The 20,113-nt window shown below is 41.5% G+C and overlaps 1 protein-coding gene across 1 annotated transcript in view; it reads right to left on the reverse strand.

Moving 5' to 3' along the window:
• Positions 1-20,113, reverse strand: part of ASIC2 (acid sensing ion channel subunit 2) — a 353,890-nt gene that overhangs the window by 110,620 nt on the left and 223,157 nt on the right. Inside the window, exon 2 of the mRNA XM_036767701.1 lies at positions 17,056-17,206. Coding sequence (XP_036623596.1) covers positions 17,056-17,206 — 151 coding nt within the window. The remainder of the gene's footprint in view (positions 1-17,055; positions 17,207-20,113) is intronic.

Raw genomic sequence — 20,113 nt, forward strand, 5'->3', positions numbered from 1 at the left:
GAGATCACGGAAATAGGAGAAGAGGTCATCCACTCCCTTGCTTTCCAGCAGGGCTAAATTTACATCCTTCCAAACACATACAACTTCACAGAACTATAGAATTTTAGAATAAGAAGGGCCCTTAGACACAATTTAGCCCGGGGTGGGAAACCTGATTGCCTCAAAGCCACATGTGGCCCTTTAGGTCCTCAAGTGTAGCCCTTTGACTGAATCCAAATTTCACAAAACAAATCCTTTTACTAAGGGGATTTGTGGTCTCAAGGCTGAAGGTTCCTCACCCCTAATTTAGCCCAATCTCCCTATTTGACAGATCAGGAAACTGAGGCCTAAAGAGGCAAAGCATGATAGTTACACATGTCCATGTCTTATCCTCCTAGACTGCAAACTTCTTGGGAATAGGGACCTTCTCTTATCCAAACTCTGTAATCCCCCTACTATTTAGCGTCATATTTTGCATACAGCAGGTACTTCATAAATGGTAGCCTCTTTTTGCTTTCATTTCTTCCTCTGTTAAAGGAGAGGGTTGGACTAAATGTCCTCTAAGGACCTTTCTAGTTCTAAGTCTATGATCATGTGATGCTAAGATCACTCTGTCATTCAATGGTAGAGTGAGTCAAAGCCTCTTAATTGGCCAGGCTATCAGAGAGGTTGCAGGGTGTCTAGGATAAAGAGCTGGACCCGAAATCAGGAAAGTCTGCATTTGAGTCCTGCCCCTATACAACTAATTGGGTGACCATGGACAGGCAAGTCATTTAACTTTTCTGAGCCTCAGTTGCTTCGTCTGGAAAGTGGGGGCAATGAAAGCCCATACTACCTACTTCACAGGGCTGTTTCTGAGGCTCAAATGAGATGATGTATTCCAAGTGTCTCGCAAGCTTTGAAATCATTATCATCATTTCTGTTATCATTCTCTCCTGTGTTTCTTTAGGAATACGATGGCCTCCTAAGAATGTGACTTTGGACAGAGACTCTGACTAGGCACGGCTTGTGGGCCAGGCACTCACAGGCCAGGGATACCTCAGCAGCTGAGAGAGCTGAGAGAGGAGCCAGCTAGAGCAATGAGAAGCAAAAATAAGGCAGGGTCCAGTTCGGGTTTGAATGAAAAGAAGTGATCGGCAGCTAAAACCTATAAAGGACCAGGGAGAAAAATAAGAGAAATGGTGATTAGCCAACTTCAATGATCTAGGCAAAGAAAGGACAGCCCTGGGGTGGAAAGGGGGAAGATCTTGGCTCCAGTGCTGGCTTTGGGAATTCCCTTTGCCTCTTGGTTTCCTCACCTATCCGGGATAGAGTGTTGGACTAGAGGGGTGGTGTCAAATAGATTACATGTTGACTTAGAAAACCACAAATGATTAATAATGCTACAGAAGAAGATGGTAGATTATGAGCAACTCAAAGGGCAGCTAGGTGGTGCAGTGAGTAGAGCACTGGCCCTGGAGTCAGGAGGACCTGAGTTCAAATCTGACCTCACCCACACTTGACATATGTACTAGCTGTGTGACCTTGGGTGAGTCACTTAACCTCAATTGCCCTGCCTTCCCCCCTCCAAAAAAATCAACCCAAAAAACAAGGAAAGGGGAAGGAAAAATTAGTTTTCAAAAGTTTGTTGTGGGACTCAGTAAGCCAGATCATTCCCAGAGTATTTAAAGTTGAACTCATAAGGAGTATAAGGAACATAAGAAAACAGAAAATATGTCAACAGCCTCATTTGTATGTTAACATTTAATTTCCTGACATGTTCAAGGAAAAGAAAATGTCACTAAAGGAAAGGAAAACAGGAAGAATAGTTGGAGCAGGTCAAATATACACAGAGGTCAGTGTTGAGGGTGACACAGTTTTCAGAGGAATATACCAAATGACTGGTAAAAATCAAGGATAAGTATAATTTTTTTGCAGTTCAGAGTATATCAAAAAACATCGACCCATATCCCCACTTTCCCATCTCTTAAAAAATCTTTATGAGGAATGATTTGTATGGGTGTTAGGTATCCTTGAGGAAAACAGAAGAAAGAGATTGACTACTAGACTTTTAGAAAACTATAATTTACAGTAGACTTCATCTTTTTAGTTACATGATCAACAAAAAGATGCAAAGAATAAAAAATCTCCGCTGTGAAAAAAGAAAACCACAAATGAACATTATCTATGTTGCATTGTAATTAAAATTTTTTTAAATGTGATTTAATTTTTTTGTTAAATGGCTCCCAATTACATTTTAATCAGGTTCAGGCAGCACTTAGAGGAGTTTTGCTGGAGGATAGTTTGATGCATCTGTACTGGAAGACCTCAAAGCTTCTCTCTCTCTCTCTTTCTTTTTTCTTTCTTTCTTTCTTTCTTTCTTTCTTTCTTTCTTTCTTTCTTTCTTTCTTTCTTTCTTTCTTTCTTCTTTCTTTCTTTCTTTCTTTCTTTCTTTCTTTCTTTCTTTCTTTCCAATGAGTATACGATTATACAAAGTGAAGAGGCAAATGGGGTATCCTGACAAAATATTCTAGATCAGGCTTTCTTCATCTTTTCTGTGTCCTGGGCCCCCCTGGAGCCTATGAACTCTTTCTCAGAACAATGTTTTTAAATGCACAAAGTGGAATAAATAGGGTTACAAAAGAACCCCGTTTTATCAAAGTTTCGTTTGGTTGGTTATATCTGTTATACATTATATATTGTTTGGTTATATCTGTTATACATTATATATATTTGTGGTTTGAGTATATCTGACTCTTTGTGACCTCATTTGGGGTTTTCTTAGCAAAGATACTGGGGTGGTTTGCCGTTTCCTTCTCCAGCTCATTTTACAGATGAGGAAACCGAGGTAAACAAGCTTAAGTGACTTGCCCAAGGTCACACAGCTAGTAAGTGTCTGAGGCTGAATTTGAACTCAGGTCTTCCTGACTCCAAGCCTGGCAGTCTACCCACTGCTCCCCTTAGTGGCCTCAGAAATGCAGTTATCAAAATAGTAAACAAAACAAGTTCATGGACCCTAGGTCAAGAAGCCCAGCACTAGGGGAATTTCAGGGCAGAGAAGTCACTTTCAGCTGGGATCATCTTGGGAGGTTTCATGGAAGAGGAGGTCCCTAGGCCAAACCTTTAAGGAGTAGGATTTCAATAGATGAAGAAGGATTCTTTCCAGGTCTAACATGCCAGGAGGCTCAAATAGCCATTTAGGGAGTGGGGCTGGGGGTCTTTGTCCATTTTCAGTGCTTGCCATTTCTGCAAGGGTAATAGAAGGAATCTTGGTTTGGGAGGCAGGAGAAATGGGTTGTAGTATTCTTGCTGTCACTGATGTATTATGGTTTGCTAAGTCTGTTCTAAAATTGGAACATGCACATCTCGCCTCCTGCCTTCCTTCCAGGCACGGCCTGATCACGCTAGAGTTGCTAGGGAAGAAACATAGCACGTAGGGCTCCTTCTCTGAGGCTCCTGGGTGACAGTTTGGGGTTAGGGGGAGTGCCTGCGCATAGGAGCTCTAGCTGGCCAGGATGCAGCTCTTTGGCAGTCAGGATACACAGGAAGGCTTGGCCCTGCCAGCTGAGACAGAAGTTTTGCAAAGTGGATAGAAGATGGGTGGTAGTGAGGAGCTAGTCTCATCCCAGAGATCCTTGAAATAGGGAGCTGTCCTAGTGCAAAATATGCATTTGCTGAGAGATGATTAATTACTTGAAAAAGGTGTTCATGGCATTGGGTAGAGGGAGCAGTAGCACTTCAGAGGTAAAATACCAAAGGCCAGTTGAGGACTATGAGAAATAAAGATATCGGTAACTTTAAAATGACCAAAGTGGTGAGTGGGTAATCATGATTCAATTTACCCAAATTCTATTCCTGTATGCTGATCATCTTGGAAGAGGGGAAGAGGATGGAAAAAAACAAGCATTTATTAAACACCTACTATGTGCCAGGCACTGTGTCAGATGCTTTATCGTGATGATACAACAGAGGAGGTCTCTAGAGGAGGAGCCCCCATCTTAACTACCAGAAAAACCAATGGAAATGTCTGCCTTGATGACAGGCCAGTAATAATAGCTTTAAAAGATCCTAGATGTAGGAATGCAATGGACCTCAGAGGACTTTTAGTCTCATTTTACAAATCAGGAAATCAAGGTCTAGAGAAGTCAAAGGACTGATTACAGGATCATAGATTTAGAGCTGAGAGGGATCTTAGAGGACTTCTAGTCCAATCATTTTACAGCTGACGAAACTGAGGCCCAAGGAGGTCATTGTATTGTAGGATCCTGGATATAAAGTTGGAAGAGACCTTAGAGTCCAACTGTCTTGTTTCACAGATGAGGGCACTAGGAGATGAAATGTCCAGCCCAAGGTCACTCAGGGAGCGAGCAACAGAGCCCCTGAGATTCGAACTCAGGTTCTCTGACGCTATAGCCATTTTCTCTTGGGCTGTCAGCTGGCTGGATTGGGATGGTAACAAGAGGCAGAGTCTTTCTCCAGAATGACACTTAATTTAAGGCAAGGCCTTCCAATCAAGAGAAAAGTGAAAAAGGGCCTCTGGCTGTTTAATGGCCCTCCTCTTCTTATGAAGCTCATGATTTATGTAAACATATGGGCACCTGAGGAAAGGGCAGCGTGCAGGACAAGAACCAGAAACCCTACTTGTGTAGCGATGCAGCAGTCTTAGAAGATTCAGCATGGACTTGTTTCTCTTGATGTGAAAATCACTGCTGCAACCCCGTGAGGGGATGTGTCTAGATGTGGGAGCAGGGCAAGCCTTCAAATGGGGATTTTTTTCCCCCTTGGAACAGCAATGTGAGAGAAACTATAGCAACCTGGAGACTTCATTCTGGCTTCTGGATGTGAGGGGGGAGGGAGAAGGGGGGGCAGAACAATGGGTATCTGCTACCCAAAGACGGGCATGCTATCTTTTTATCTATCTTCAGCATCTCTGTGGTGAGGCGGCAGAAGCCTATCTGAGCAGCATCTTGTGACTGGGAGACTGCCTGCCAACTTCCTACCCCTCCCTTCCCTTGCATCTACCCTTTAAAAATCATATTTTTATTGATAGCTTCTGTTTTGACATCACCTTTACCTCTAAATATGTCCATCCCTCTATGCCTACCCATCCATTCATTCCTTATAACAAAGAATGAAAAAAAGAACAGTTTAGCAAATCCATCTATTGGCCATGTCTGACGATGTAATGTATACACTATTCCATAGGCACAGTCCTCCACCTCTGCTAAGAAGGGTGGGCATGCACTTGCCTTTCAAACAGGGCCAGCCACCATGCTGGCGGGACATGAGAAGTTTATAGCTGGTCTCCCTGGAATGCTTCATACACAGGATACACAGCCAGGGGTGTGAGGGCCAAGAGGACCCAGTTTCAAATCCCATCACTTTCACTTACCAACTCAGTGACCTTGGGCAAATCACTCAACCTATATGGGCTTTATTTCCCTTATGTGTAAAATGAAAGGGCTGGGCCAGACTTTTTCATCCTCCAAGCGAGGGATTTCCCTCTCAGAAATGATACAGCCCTTAGTTTCAAAAATCTCCAGTGTGCTAATCATGTCATATTGTATATTATTATAGCATGGTACCATTCAAAGAGTGATGGGTTTGGATTCAGAGGACATCAATACCCCAGTTCTGCCACTTACTATCTGTGTGACCTTGGATGATTCTCTTTACTGCTTAGGGCCTCTGGCTTCTCATCTATAAAATGATAGGGTTATCACGCTAGGTGAACTCTAAAGTTCCTTGCATCCCTAAGTTTATGGTTCTATAGCTATGTGTGTTAGTGCTCTTAAGTTCAGTCATTTTTTTCCAGTCATGTCTGATTCTTCATGACCGCATTTGGGGTTTTCTTGGCATAGTAGTTTGCCATTTCATTCTCTAGCTCATTTGACAGAAGAGGAAACTGAGCCAAGCAGGGTTAAATGATTCGCTCAGGGTCGCACAGTTAGCAAGTGTCTGAGGCCAGATTTGAACTCAGAAAGATGATTCTTGCTGACCACCCGCCCAGTGCTCTGTGCACTATGGTGCCACCTAACTACCCCCTAAGTGGGTTAGTTAGTATTTTAGTCCCTGACTAAATTCCTTGAGGATTGTGACTCTATCTTATCTCAACTTTCTATCTGCCCTCCCTCTTCCTTATAGTGTTCTGAACCAAAAGTCTGATTGAAAAATGAACATATTAGTCTTGCCCAAAGTTCCTGTATCTTCCACATCACCACCTATACCTCTCATAGTGGTAAAAATTCAATTCAGAGAAGTTGTTTCATGGATGCCTCAACCTTTTGAAAGATAAAATTGTTACCAAGATGATTCTTCACAAATAGAATGCGTCTTTTGGCTGATGTTGGTATAGTTGAAGTTTCTCCATCACTATTGTGACCTCTATCAGGGATGATCATCCACGTCCTCCAACTGGCCCACCAATCACTAGATCTTCCTGTAGCAATGCCATTTTTATGTTTTTTCTTTCTTTAGCTCTTGCACAAATATTCTTTATTGTGCTTCAACCTTGAGGTAGTGTCAGATTCATAGGGCTATAAGATCATTGGACCTTAAATTTAGAGCTAAGTGGGACCTTGGAGGCCGTCCATTCTAATCTCCTCTCCTTACAGATGAGGAAACTGAGGCTCATAGAGGCTAAGGAACATATCTGAGGTCACTCAGGTAGTGAGCCAATGTCAGGTCTTGGATTTGAACCAAGGTCCTCAGAGGATCTCAAGGACCACAAACCCAGACCATTTTCTGCTCTGTTGTATCCTAACTACAACTGAAGCCTCCTTCTCTACCTCAGGAGAAGCAGGGAATCTGAGGAGGGAGAATACTGAAGAAGAACAGAGAATCACTCTTGGCAAGCTGTACCAATCCCAGTCAATTCTCACACCCCACCCCTCGGCACAATCCCAAAGAATCTTCAGAAATAGATTCCCTTTGACAGCTGATCTGTCTGTGAACATGTTGTACTCAGCTCTGCTTCTGACTCTGGACTTCTCCACCATGCTTCCTCAGCTGCCTTCTCAACCTTGAGCATCCCGCTCCTTCTGTGCCTCACTTCTCCTATTAGTTTGTTCCTCCTGGAGCCACCAATTTGAGGAGGGACCCCAGGCTGGCCATCCTTCATTCCTTTCCCGGGTCTGCTTCTGTCTTTCTGGATGTCATCAACGCCATGCCTCCCTCTGCACAGGAACTTTCTGTCCTTCTCTACCCTTGCTTTTCAGCTCTTTTTTCCTGTGGTGTCCTCCCCCATTAAAAATGTAAGCTCCTTGAAAGTAAGAATAGCCATTGTGTGTGTGTTTATATCCCCAGAATTGAGCACAGTGCCTAGCACATATTTGGTGCTTAATAAATGCTTGTTTACTGAAATAGAGTATAATAGTGCTTAATAAATGCCTTTTTGATGAAATAGAATATAAGCAATTTGAGGTCAGGGGCTGTGGTCATTTTTGTTTTTAGCTCCCAACTCTTAGCACCATACCTAGCATATAGTTGATAATAAATACTTGTTGACTTGAACAGAATGCACTTTTCCTCCCATTTGCCTCTTAGACTTTCCAGCCACCATCATGGGTCAACTCTTATGCCATTTCCTATGTGAAGTCTTTCATGATCCTTCTAGTTCTCAACATTTATTCTGTCTTTAAATGATCACCTATATACTAAACTGGGACAGTTAACTTTTTTTGTCCCATGTAGTTTCATTTATGATTTCTTGAAATAGAGCTCTGGAGAACCAGGCTTTGATAAAGCCCATTAGGATTCAAATGGAAATATTTGACCATGCCTTAAACCCAAATCACTCTGGCTTTCACTGATTGGCCAATAATAGGTTCCAACCCAAGCCTCACTTGGTCATTGTTTGGGTTTTGATGACTCAGAGTGAGTGTTCTGTCAGAAACCCTGAGGGTCTTCCTCTCCCAGTTTGATTTTTTTTTAGTAGGCAAACTAGGTCATCTTGTGCCTCATTTCTTACCTAGCCTTAAATCACTGAATGGGTGTTGCCTCAGACAAAACAAGACTTAAAAAGGCCAAGGTCTCCTACTGCATCTGGGGTCATCTCCAGTTGTCCTGACCTATGTCTTGCCACTGGACTCAGATGACCCTGGAGGAGAGAATGAGGCTGACGATTTTGCAAAGTCCTGCCTCACTTAAATCCAATTCACCTACAAAGTCAAGACATCATCCTCCTGATGTCATCGGTCCTCTTTGAGAACAGAGGACAAACAACAATATACAGGGTGTCCCTAAAGTCTGGACACATAGGCAAAAATGCACGCTTTCAAGAAATGAAATGATTGAAGTTTTCAATAACATTTTATTTAATTGGAATATTAACAAATAACATTTTCATCTTCGAATAACATCATATGATTTCATATTAATATTCTAAGAGTGAACGTGCTAAAATTGATGGCAACGTGGAGTTATTGAGTTGTTGCATTGAGTTCATGTGAATCTTGCAAAGCGCATCAACCTTTGCATCACAAATGATAGAAATTATATTGAAGATGTTTTTTGTTAATATTCAAATTAAATAAAATTTCAATCATTTCATTTCTTGAAAATATGCATTTTTGCCTATGTGTCCAGACTTTAGGAACACCCTGTACTTAGCTGTTTACATGTTGTATTCTTCCCTCTCCCCTCCAGGAGAATGTAAGCTCCTTGAGGGCAGGGGATATTTTTATTTTTGATGGTATCTGCACTGCCTTGCACACAGTAGGTGACTAATTAATGCTTCTTTTATGCTTTGGATTAGATTTCCATACAATAGACATTCTATTAGATCTCTCTCTATTTTAAAAAATAAAGCATGACCTTCTATGCCATACTCCCATCTAACTGTAAGTCCTATCCATTAATATCAATGGTCCTTCTAGTATCCTATTTATTTCTTGTGCCAAATTTTAAGCCTTTGTCTTCGTTGCTCATGAGCAGCTAGGTGGTGCCATGGTGCATGCAGTGCCAGGCCTGGAGTCAGGAAGACTCATCATCCTGAGTTCAAATCTGGCCTCAGACACTTACTAGCTATGCGACTCTGGGCAACTCACTTAACCCTGTTTGCCTCAGTTTCTTCATCTGTCAAATGAGCTGGAGAAGGAAGCAACAAACTCCTCCAGTATCTCTAACAAGAAAAGCCCAAGTGGGTGGGACACGACTGAAAATGACAGCTACAATACTTTGTTGCCCATATGCTTTAAGTTGTCCTATATTAATGCTTAATCTTTTTTGGTGTCATGGACCTCTGTGGAAGTTTGGTGGAACTCATGGAGCCCTGCTCAGCATCATATTTTTATTTGCATAAAATAAAATACATAATACAGCCACTTCTCAGTTAATGTAAGTGGACTGTTCTTCAGACCTCTCCTGCAGCTTGCAGTCCTGCCAACAGTCTGCAAGTTGGATCTGAGTAACGCGAATTTCCATAAAGCAAGAACTGTCTGTACTGCAAAGGGAACCAATCATACTGAAATACAGTTCACAAAATATTTTTTTTAAAAGTTCATGGGCTCTTTGGCTTCAGACAGTATTCATACACTGTGTGACCCCGGGCAAGTCACTTAATCCCAACTGCCTCAAAAAAAATTTGTGGATTCCAGTTTAAGATCCCTTGCTCTATTGGTAATTGATTCATTTGTATTTAATAAACATTTGTTAGGCGCCTTCTATATGCTAGGCATTCGAGATATGAGGATTAATTGAGAAATAGTCCTTGCCAATATATGATAAAATACTCTAAATAGCTGATAATTAGATCAGTGAAAATGAAAGCAACTCTGGGGATTTAACTCCCACCCAACAGATTAGCAAAAATGACAAAAATGGTGGTGGTGGAGAGAAGAGTTGGGGGGCCACAGGAAGATCCTGTGTTGTTGGTTAAGCTGTGAATTGATCAGACCATTCTGGAGAGCTACTAGGAACTGTACCTCAAAGTCATTAAAGTGGTGATACCGCTATAGGCTTATAACCCAAAGAGATCAGGGGCAGAGAGAAAAGATCCACATCTACACACATTTGGAGAAGCTCTTTGGTAATGGTGAAGAATTGGAAACAAGGTAGGTATTTATCAATTGGAGGATGGCTGAACAAATTATGATATATAACTGTAATAGAATTTAATTGTACCATAAGGAGGAGGGAAGAGAACAAGATTTTATTAAGCAACCCCTAAGTGCCAGGGACTGTGCTAAGCACTTCACAAACGTAGTCTCATTGGATGCTCACAACAACCCTGTGAGGTAGGTGCTATAATTATCCCTGTTTTATAAATCAGCGAACAGACGTAGGGAGGCTAAGTAATTTGCTAGAGTCATATGATTGGTTAGAAAGTGAGACTAGTAAACATCTGAGGCAGGTTTTGAATTTAGGTCTTCCTGACTCCAAGTCTCAGTACTCTGTTCACTGCTCTATCCTAGCTGCCCGAGAATTAGCAGCTGTGTGACTCTGGACGAGTCACTTAACCTGTCTGTCAGAGCAGAGGGAAGTTCCATGGGGTCATAACTATTGCTTGTGACTGACTTTCCCATTATTGCACCTCAGAATTGCTGGGCACCTCCTCCTCTATGGTATTTCTACCCATCTCATAACTCTGGGTCTCAAGAATGTCCAGTTTTCTAGCTTTATCTGGCTAAGTTTCTCCCTCTTCCTCATTTTGCTCTAAAGTTTTCTCGGCCAGGTTAGTGACTCTTCTTGCCAAATATATTTTCTCTACAAGAGATGGGTTCAGTCCTTTGCCAAGGGCTCATCATTCTGGTATCATAACCTTTATCGTTTAGAGAATAAATTCTGTTCCCCTGACACCATCTTCATAGTCAGCTTTTATTTCCTGAATTATCTTTTTTCTTCTAAAGTCAAGACTGGTGGAAGAGATGGAAAGGCCACCTGTGCCCTCCAGCCCTTTCTCCGCCTCCCTAGGACTTCAAAGGGCCCTAGCAATGCCTTCCAGGTTTCTTCTGAGTGTATTGGCAGAAGAGTGTGGTGGTCCTAAGGACCCTTGGCAGGCCTGCCATTACATTTTGGATCCACATTCCAGGAAAATGGCAGACCTCCTAATTAGATAGGTAAAGTCTATCTTTATATCCCTCAGTGGGAAGTCACCACCACAACTACAGACCATGGTAACTGGATTCCTCCCACCTGCTGGGGCCTAAGAATTCCACTTATTGTTGCATGTTGCACAGCCTACTGATTCTTCTTACGCAATTGATGGGGGGAACAAAACTTCACATCTATTATATAGTTCTACTGTCAGAATAGCAGGGAAAAAGGCAAAATGGGACGAAATGCTCAGAGAGCTGTGGTCAAATCCTTCCTGAGATACTAGCTACACAACTCTGGGAAAGTCATTTAACCACTTTGTGCCTCAGTTTCCTCATCTATAAAATGAGGGGGTTGGATTCTCACACCTCCATGTCCTTTCTCAGGCTGTTCCCCATTCATGGAATGTCTTCCCTCTCCATCATTGTCTGCTGAGCTCCTTCCCATCCATTAAAACTCTTCTCAAATACCATCTTCAGGAAGCCAAATGCTCTTTGCTATTGGTGTCTACCTTCAGTTCATTTCATGGAATCCCAAGATCACTGGATCCTTTCCAGTTCTAAATCTGTAATCCTTGATGCTATGTGTCTCTGGCTCCAGGTTGCTGAGAGCATTTGTCATGAGTGCAGCCATGTCTAGAGGAAGACATCAGATTTGACTATATGTTTATGTCCAAGAAATGGAGTTACTTGCCTTAGCTTTTTTGCCCAGGGCTGCTTGTAAACATGGGTCATTTCATCATTGATCTAGAGGTAGAAAGGACCTCAATCCAATCTACTTATTTTACAGAGGAGGAAACTGAGGCCCAGAGAATTGGGTTGGTCAAGACTAACAAGGTCTTCAGCATACAGAGCTGGTGCTTTACGCATTTTGCCACACTGCCTGTTACAGTCCTGTTGTTGTGAAGTTGGTGCTGTGAACATGGCTGATGCATTCTTTGGAGGACTGTCAGTGATTTTAGTGAGATTCAGAGTTTGGCATGAGAAGAGAAGCCAGATAAAGTTTGAGGGTGTGACTAGATGCCATGGACTAGCAGTTAAAGGGTGGGTGGCAGGGGTGGTGGTGGTGTTTGTGGGCTCTTCCTTGGGAATGGCATCTGAGAAGCTGTAAAGTATGCCTCCTGAGATTTTGTGTTTCTTTTGCATCAGGAGCCAACATCCAGTTGGTACCTGATGTCCAGTACTGGGCACCTAGCAGAAGAGGCTCTGAGGAATACAAATCCCCTTCACAACACATTGACAAGTAGTGATATAACTTCTGCTTGAAAGCCTCCAGGGATGGGGAGCTAACTATTTCTTTTTCCCTTTTGTGACAGGTATAATCAATAGAAAGAAGGAGGAGGCAAGGAATAATGGACAGTGTTGAACTTGGAATCAAGAAGATCAGTTCAAATCCTGCCTCAGACACATACTAGCTGTGTGGCCCTGGGTGAGGCATTTGACTTTTCTCAGCCTCAGTTTCCTGATCTGCAACATGTGGCAATAATAACGGTACCTACTTCATATGGCTGTTCTGAGAATCAAATGAGATAATGTATATTAAGAACTTTGCAAAATGTCCAAATGCTATATCTAATGTAAGCCTTCTTTTCTCCTTCCCCCTTTCCTCCTCCTCTTCCTTTTCTTCCCCCTTCCCAGGCTTAGGAAATGATGTGTTTCCATTCCTCAACCCAAGGGCATGTCTGTAACAGGGACCCTTGCTATTAGAAGTCACAGGACATAGTGTTGCTATTGCTTCTTCCCTACTTTCTCTGCACCACACTCACCCATTCACCAACCTCTTAATTCTTTTCTAATGTCTCAGAATATTTTTCTTTCTGGCCTCCTTCCTGGATCATTTCTTCTATCCTGTCAAGCAAGCCTTCATCCTCTATATCAAGCTGCTTTACTGCAAGATGCTTCCCAAATGCTTTTGCCTTTTCTCCTGGCAGAAAGAGCAGCTTGCATTTCTAGCATTTGTGCTGGTAAATGTCTCAGGCAGAGAGATAAATGTAGCACATACCCTCCATGTCACTGCAACAGTTCCCTTGGTGTCCATACGTCCTTGGTGGCAAGATAAACTAACAGCTTCCCCCTGCCTTTTCCACAATTCCTCCTAGAAACTCCCCTTATAAACTGCCAGCACGAAACTCTTTTGAATCTCTCAGCTTCCCTTAATCTTCCCTAAACTGTAGCTCTCCTCTCTCTGCATCAAGCTTAAACATTAAGCAAATCAACAAAACAATGTCATTAACAAAATGTCCAACTCCTCTCTCTTGAGCTCAGGGGAAAATCTCAGGGGATGTTCCCCATCCCACCAACATGGTTCAAACAAAACTGGCTAATGAAACAATTTTGTGGGGCACCTTCCTGAAAGGAACCCCAAAAGGAAAAGTCCTAGGAATACTATAGCAAAAATCTAAGGCTCCCACATGAAAGAAAAGGTATAACGAGCATGTAGAAAGAAGCTGTTCACATAGCAAGGAACCAATTAGTATCACACAAGACCTGGCAGCTTTTACTAATAATGAGAGGAGATCTTAGAATATGATATTTTAAAAGGCAAAAAGGCTTACAGGATTATAACCAAGGCTTGTAACAAAAAAATAGCTTACCATAAAAAGCTAAGGATACTCTTACAGGGAAGATAAAGAAGAAACCTTTAATGAAATAGGAGATTTTTAAGCATTTCTGATTAAGTGACCAGAGCTGAGTAGGAACTTTGAAATGCAAACACAAGAGTCAAGAGAAACCTGGAAAGGCAAATTTATTTAAGCAATTGAAAAGGGCTGTATGATGAAGTAGTGCTAACATTCTAATAGGGTAAGAAGAAACAAGTGTCCCTTCAGAATCTTAATCTCCTCAAAGAGGATTGAGAGAATTAAATAAAAAAAAGAGGACTTGGGGAGGTGGATTGGTTCTGTTCTGAGGTTTTAAGAAGGGAAACAGAAGGGCAAAGGGGGTAGAACTTGCTATTTCTTATAAATACAGTATGGGGGAAGAGTATACAAATATGTAGGAAGAGGTGGGGAAACAGACATCAAGTAAATTCTATTGTCATCTGGAATATACAAAAGTGTCTTGAGACACATAGTTTGGTGCAGAAATACATCAAACTCAACAAGGATACACAAAAGGATGAGGAGATTGTTAAGAGGGAGGAATAATATTGGAGAGGGACATTACAAGCAAAACAAACTTCTTGATCCCAAAGAGGGATTAAAAGGGAAAAAAGAAGAAAGGCAAGAAACTAGAATTCAAGATGGTGCCCATCAATTGGGGAAAGGATGAATAAACTGTAGTGTATGAATCAATGGGATATTATTGCATCATAAGAAATGATGAGAGAGATGATTGCAGGGAATCCTGGATAGTATGGACCAACACAAAATGAAGTAAGCAGAGTCAGGAGAACAATTTATAACAAGAAGAACAACATTATAAAGAAAAATAGCTTTGAAAGGCTCAAGAACTCTAATTAGTGCAATAGTCAAACTTATCTCCAGAGGGTACACATTTTTTTTTGTAATTAAATAGTATTTTATTTTTCCCAATTACAGGTAAAGACAATTTTCAACACTCATAGCATACACATCTTGACAATGAGGTAGCAGGATCAAAGACACACATTTTTGGCGGTGGCCTTTCTGTAGATCGGATTTTTTTACCTGTATATTTGTTATAAGGGTTTTCCCCTTTTTTCTATTGGTTTCTGAATTGGGGGAAAGGTTGGGGAGAGAGAGGTGTTAATAATACTGATGCCAAAAAAGAAAAAAAAGATGGCCATTGCAACATTTTTTTAAAGCATAGAAGAGAACAGAAGGAAAGTCAGAAGAAGGTACAGATAGGTAGGACAGTTTTGAAAGTAATGGTAGTCAGTCAGTCAGTAAAATTTTACAAAGCACCTTATATATGCCAGGCACTGTGCTAAGAGCTAGAGATGCAAAGAAAGGCAAAAGACAGTCCCTGCCCTCAAGGAGCTCAACATCTAATGAGGGAGACAATAAGCAAGAGAACTATGTACAAAAGATATACCAGATCAATTGGAAATAATATGTAGACTTTATTATATACTTAAAATTAGCCATATAAAATGGAGATTCATGGTTCTATGTAAATTATTTTATGTGTGTCTGTTCTGGCATGTATGTGGAAATGCTTTTTGGGGGTGGGTGTTTAAAGGTCAACATATATGTATATACATGTGTGTATATGTATGTATGTATATATGTATGTGTGTATGTATGTATATATACTTAGTGATATGTAGAAGAAGAGGCAGGTTAAGAGAGCTGTTTTCTAGTATCAAAGGAGTGTCACAGTGGAAGTGGCATTAACCTTGTCCTACTTGGCTTAGAAGAACAAAACCACAAGCAATATGATGGACCTTGTACAACTGTTTATTTAGGCTTGCTGCAAGGGAAAGCTTTCTAATGCTAATAATAGCTCCAAGTTTACAAAGCAATTTATATAGATTATTTCATGTGAGCCTTATGCTATGATTGTTCCCATTTTACAGATAGGGAAACTGAGGGTGAGAGAAATTAAGTGACTGGGCCAGGGTCACACATCTAGGAAGGATTGGATATCAGGTGCTTCAGAATATAAGTCCAGTATTTTCTCTGCTGTTCTTTATATTTTCTTCCTTCCTAATGATTGAGGTTATAGAAAAAGAAATATTAGTGGCTTCTCCCTCACTGGAAGCTTTCTTTCTGTAGAGGGGATGGTTATTCATGTGTGGGTTGGACCAGGAGGTCCCTCCCAATTCTGAGAGTCTGAATAGGATTCAATTGGTTCTTGTTCATGAGAGTGTTTTCAAGCATGTACTATAGAGACTGAACCTCTGTCCCTATCTCTTGCCCTTAGTCCAGCTTTAAAAATGTGATATGTGTTTCAGGTGTGCTGGGCTCCCAGTAATTAATTTTGAATTTTAATTGTGACAGGGCAGCACTAATTAGTTTGTTTTAGGTATTTGGGCATTCAGCCTCCTGAACTCAATATGTAAATGTATTCATGGATGACTAAGCCAGTGATTCTCTTTAGAGACCACAGTCCTAACTCACACCTTTATAGATTTAGAGCAAGGAGGGACCTAAAAAGCTGGCTGGGAGGAAGTGGAAGTACAGAAGGTTAGCGACTTGTCCAAAAGAGATAATAAGGGACAGGTACAACATCTGAGTTTAACCTTCCTGATCGCACAGCTTTTTTCACTGGACTTCGTGGCCTTTTGAATAGATAAAGGAGAAAGTTTATAATGAGGATGGAAAGTTAGATTGTGAAAGGCTTTAAATGCCAACAAAGAAGTTGGAGGTAGCCACTGGAGTTTCCTGAGTACAGGATTGGCATGGTCAGACTTATGTGTTAGGAATATAAATTTGGCAGTTATGGGGAGGGCAGACTGGAGAGGGATCAGGAAATCATTGATATAGAACTGGGAGGGACATCAAAGGCTTCGTGGTCCAATCCTCTTGTTTTACTTGGGGAAACTGAGGCCCAGAGAGGTTCAGTGACTTGCACAAGGTCACACAGGTACAACTGAACATGGGTTTCTACACCACTGGCCCTGCTCTTAACATGCAGATCATCTTGGGAAGCAACTCCATGAAGATGGGGTCTATTAGCACTATAACCACAGCTACTGAAGACCCAAGAAAAAGTTCTCACTTTGTCTCACAATGTCCTTGGCACTGTCAGAATTCAGCGTCAGAAATGGATTTGATTTTAGCAGTGAAAATGACATTGAAGAAGGGGCCTTACCATCTGCTTTGCTGCTGTACCCTAAGGACCACAGGACCTTTCCATCTGACTTGCAGCAGAAACCTTCTATATGCATCATCTGCCTTATTAGAACATGAGCTCATTGAAAGCAGGACAGTCTTTTGTATTTGTATCCCTAACACAGTATCATACTTTGATGAATAAATACTTCATTCACTTATTCATTTATGCCAAAGGGTCCTAGAATATTGGTTGGAAGGTAGCATTCCATGGGACAGATTTAGGAATCTGAAGACAAACAAAGAAGTCTACTCCTCCCAGGTGAGCACATATTTCTGCCCCACAGGGAACCACAGCTCCATCTTACCTGTCTCTCCCCAGATGGGTAGGTACTCATCCTGTTGTATGTCCAGCATGATCTCTAGCCCATTCCCTGTTCCTCCCTTGACTGTAGTGAGCAGAGGTCTTCCATCCTCTCCTGAGTTAAACATATAACATTTCCCATATTTTGTAAACACCTGGAAGAAAGAGAAGAGAGAGAGCATGAGTGACTTCTTACAGGTCTTTAGGCACTGACATTTCAATGGCAGGTCATATCTTTTACAAAAGTTATTGCAGTATAAGTCTCTGAACAGCCCCTTACATTCCTTCAATCTTGATGGATAGCTGCTTTGTTTCAAAGTCAGTACCCTCTAGTTTCATGTGTTGCATGGTGGATAGAAGCCTAGATTTAGAATTCGGAGATCTGGATTCAGATCTTACCACTGACACATACTGAGCCTTTCTAAGACTTGAAGTTATGGTGGCCTGCATTAGGGGAAGGAACATCTCCCAGGTGTTCCCACATCACTTGAAGGCAAGGACAAGTTCTAGAGACAAGCACATTTCTTGGCACACAGCAAGTAATTAATAAAATACTTGTGGCTTGATGGATGTATAGACATTTTGAACAATAATTCTATCACAATGAAGAATTTGGACATTCCCTTAGAATTCATCATGGGACTTGACTTCTTCAAAGAGAACGCACAGGACTGGGCATTGGAGAGAGCTGGCCAAGGTCCTTGTCGTGACTTCAGCAGTTATGAGCTGAGTGACACTGGATGAGTCTCTTCACATTTTTGGGCTTCAGTGTCATCCACTGTAAATGTAGATGACACCATATCTCTAAATCTAGGCTCTAATCTTCTGAAAACAAGACGTACTTAATCACACTCCTTTAGCACAGTGCCTATCACATCGTAAGCATTTAGAAAATGCTCATTTCTTCCTGCCCTCTCTCCCTTCCCTCCCCTTCCCTCCCCTCCCTTTCCTTCCTTCCATAAGACCAAGCACTTGGCCTCAAAGAGCTCACAATTAAGTTTGGGTGGGGCAGGGAGACTGCACATCAAGATGAATTGTTATTACACAACAGCTTTGGCCCCATAACTAACCAGATACAATCTTTCACTACAGAAAAAAAAACAACTTCATTGACTTCAAGGAAACAATAATTTGAGTCCAGTTCCCTCAGATCACACTGTCCTAGAAATAAAGTTTTATTGTAATTACATACAGTAAGGAAATTAAAGTTTGCTACTAAAAGTCCTTCTCAAAGTCCTACTTTGATGAATGCTTTAGGGGTAATAGAATTTTAGAGCTAGAGGATGAACCTTAGAGATCATCTATTAGAACAGTGCCTGGCATATAATAAGCACTTAACAAATGCTTATTGACTGACTGATTGACCTAGTCCAGCCTCTCCATCTCCATTTTATAGATGAAGAATATAATAGCTCACATTTCTAGTGCTTTAAGACTTAAGAAACGCTTTCCTGTCTTGTGAGGTGGGTGGGCAGTATAGGTTTTATGTGCTCATTTTACTAATGGGGAGACAGTTCAGGCCCTCATTGCCTCTTGCCTGGACAACAGTGCCCCACTATGCTCTTGTAGCTGTATCTTTTTAAGAACTGTGCTTTCCCTTAGAAAGAGAGGGGTAGATGATAGAGAACACAAGCAGTTTTGGTGGTGGAGGGCAGCATACCATGATTCAATTTAATCCAATTCAACAAATGGTTAGTAAGCACCTTCTATGTGTCAGGCATTGGGGATATGAAAACAAATCTCTCTACCCAAGAGAGATCAAAGAGGTTACATACTTCTTGGGGGAGCAAAATATACAAAGTATGACAGAGGTAAGTGAAAGAGACTGATACCCTCTCTGTTGGGCTGGGTCCTTCTGGGTCGAAGGAACATGACTGGGTGTGTGCCTGTATGCTGGCACTTTCAGGTGGGCTACTTCCTAAAGTACATGGTGGAGTCAATCAGTTAATAAAAATTTATTGAGGACCTACTATGTGCCAGGTACTATGTGTAAACAGAGATTCCTGTTTGGTTTCCATGTTCTCTATTACTAAGGACTATGTTAAAGATGAATCAATAAAAGTGACTGAATGAGAACAACCCCTTAAGTTAAGGTTAAAAGGAGAAATAATTTCCACTTATCTCCCCTCACCTTTTTTTCAAGACTGTTAGGATTCCACAAGCTCCCCTTGAACTTCAATTGGGGGTGGGGTAAAGGAGAAGAGATTTCCCTTCCCCTTTCTCTCCCCTCTGCCCACCCCAAAGCTATAGCTATGTATATATGTATGTATATAATACATGTACATGTCGACAAGTACATGTGCTTGCCTTAGACTAGAGCTCAAGTCCCTAGCCTATTCCTCTGCTTTGTGTTTCTTTCCCTGAGTACAGGTGACCGAACAGCGATCCTGAGATGTAGGTTTTAAGCCTTGCCAACTAACTTGTAAACTTGGGACATCCTGGATCACTGTGATGTCCAGGTGATGGCATCTGGTACCAAGTGGAGAGATAACTCTAATATCTGAGATCAGGAAAGTGCTTATATAGCACATAGCATCTGAGTTGAGCTTAAAAGGAAGCTAGGGATTCTAAGAGGTGGAGATGAGGAGGTATTGCAATCCACATATGCAGTACTATTTGCACAAAGGCAAATGCACAGAGATGAGAGATGGAATTTCACATTTAGGGAATAACTAGTATGCTACATCGAGTGGAACAGAGTGTGTAAAAGTGAGTAATAATAAATATGATTTGGAAGGCAGGTGGTACCCAGATTGTAGAGAGCTATAAATTCTGGGCTGAGTAATTTGCATTTAATCTTAGAGGGAACAGGAAGCCACTGAATAGGAATAAGAAGTCATTTTTTTTTGAGCTGGGGAATGACATGGTCAGTTCCGTATTTTAGGAATATCAAGCTGGCAATTGTGGGGAGAAGAGACTAGAGGAGAGGAACCAATTAGGAGGCTATTTCAATAGTTCAGGAGAGAAAGGACTGTAGCTGCCTTGGCTGCGGGGAGTAAGGAGAGAAAAGGAAATTTCCTTCCCCTCCCATGTGAATGGAGAGAAGGGAATGAATGCAAGAC

The sequence above is a fragment of the Trichosurus vulpecula genome, chromosome 7 (assembly GCF_011100635.1).
Source record: "Trichosurus vulpecula isolate mTriVul1 chromosome 7, mTriVul1.pri, whole genome shotgun sequence".
Lineage (NCBI taxonomy): Eukaryota > Metazoa > Chordata > Mammalia > Diprotodontia > Phalangeridae > Trichosurus > Trichosurus vulpecula.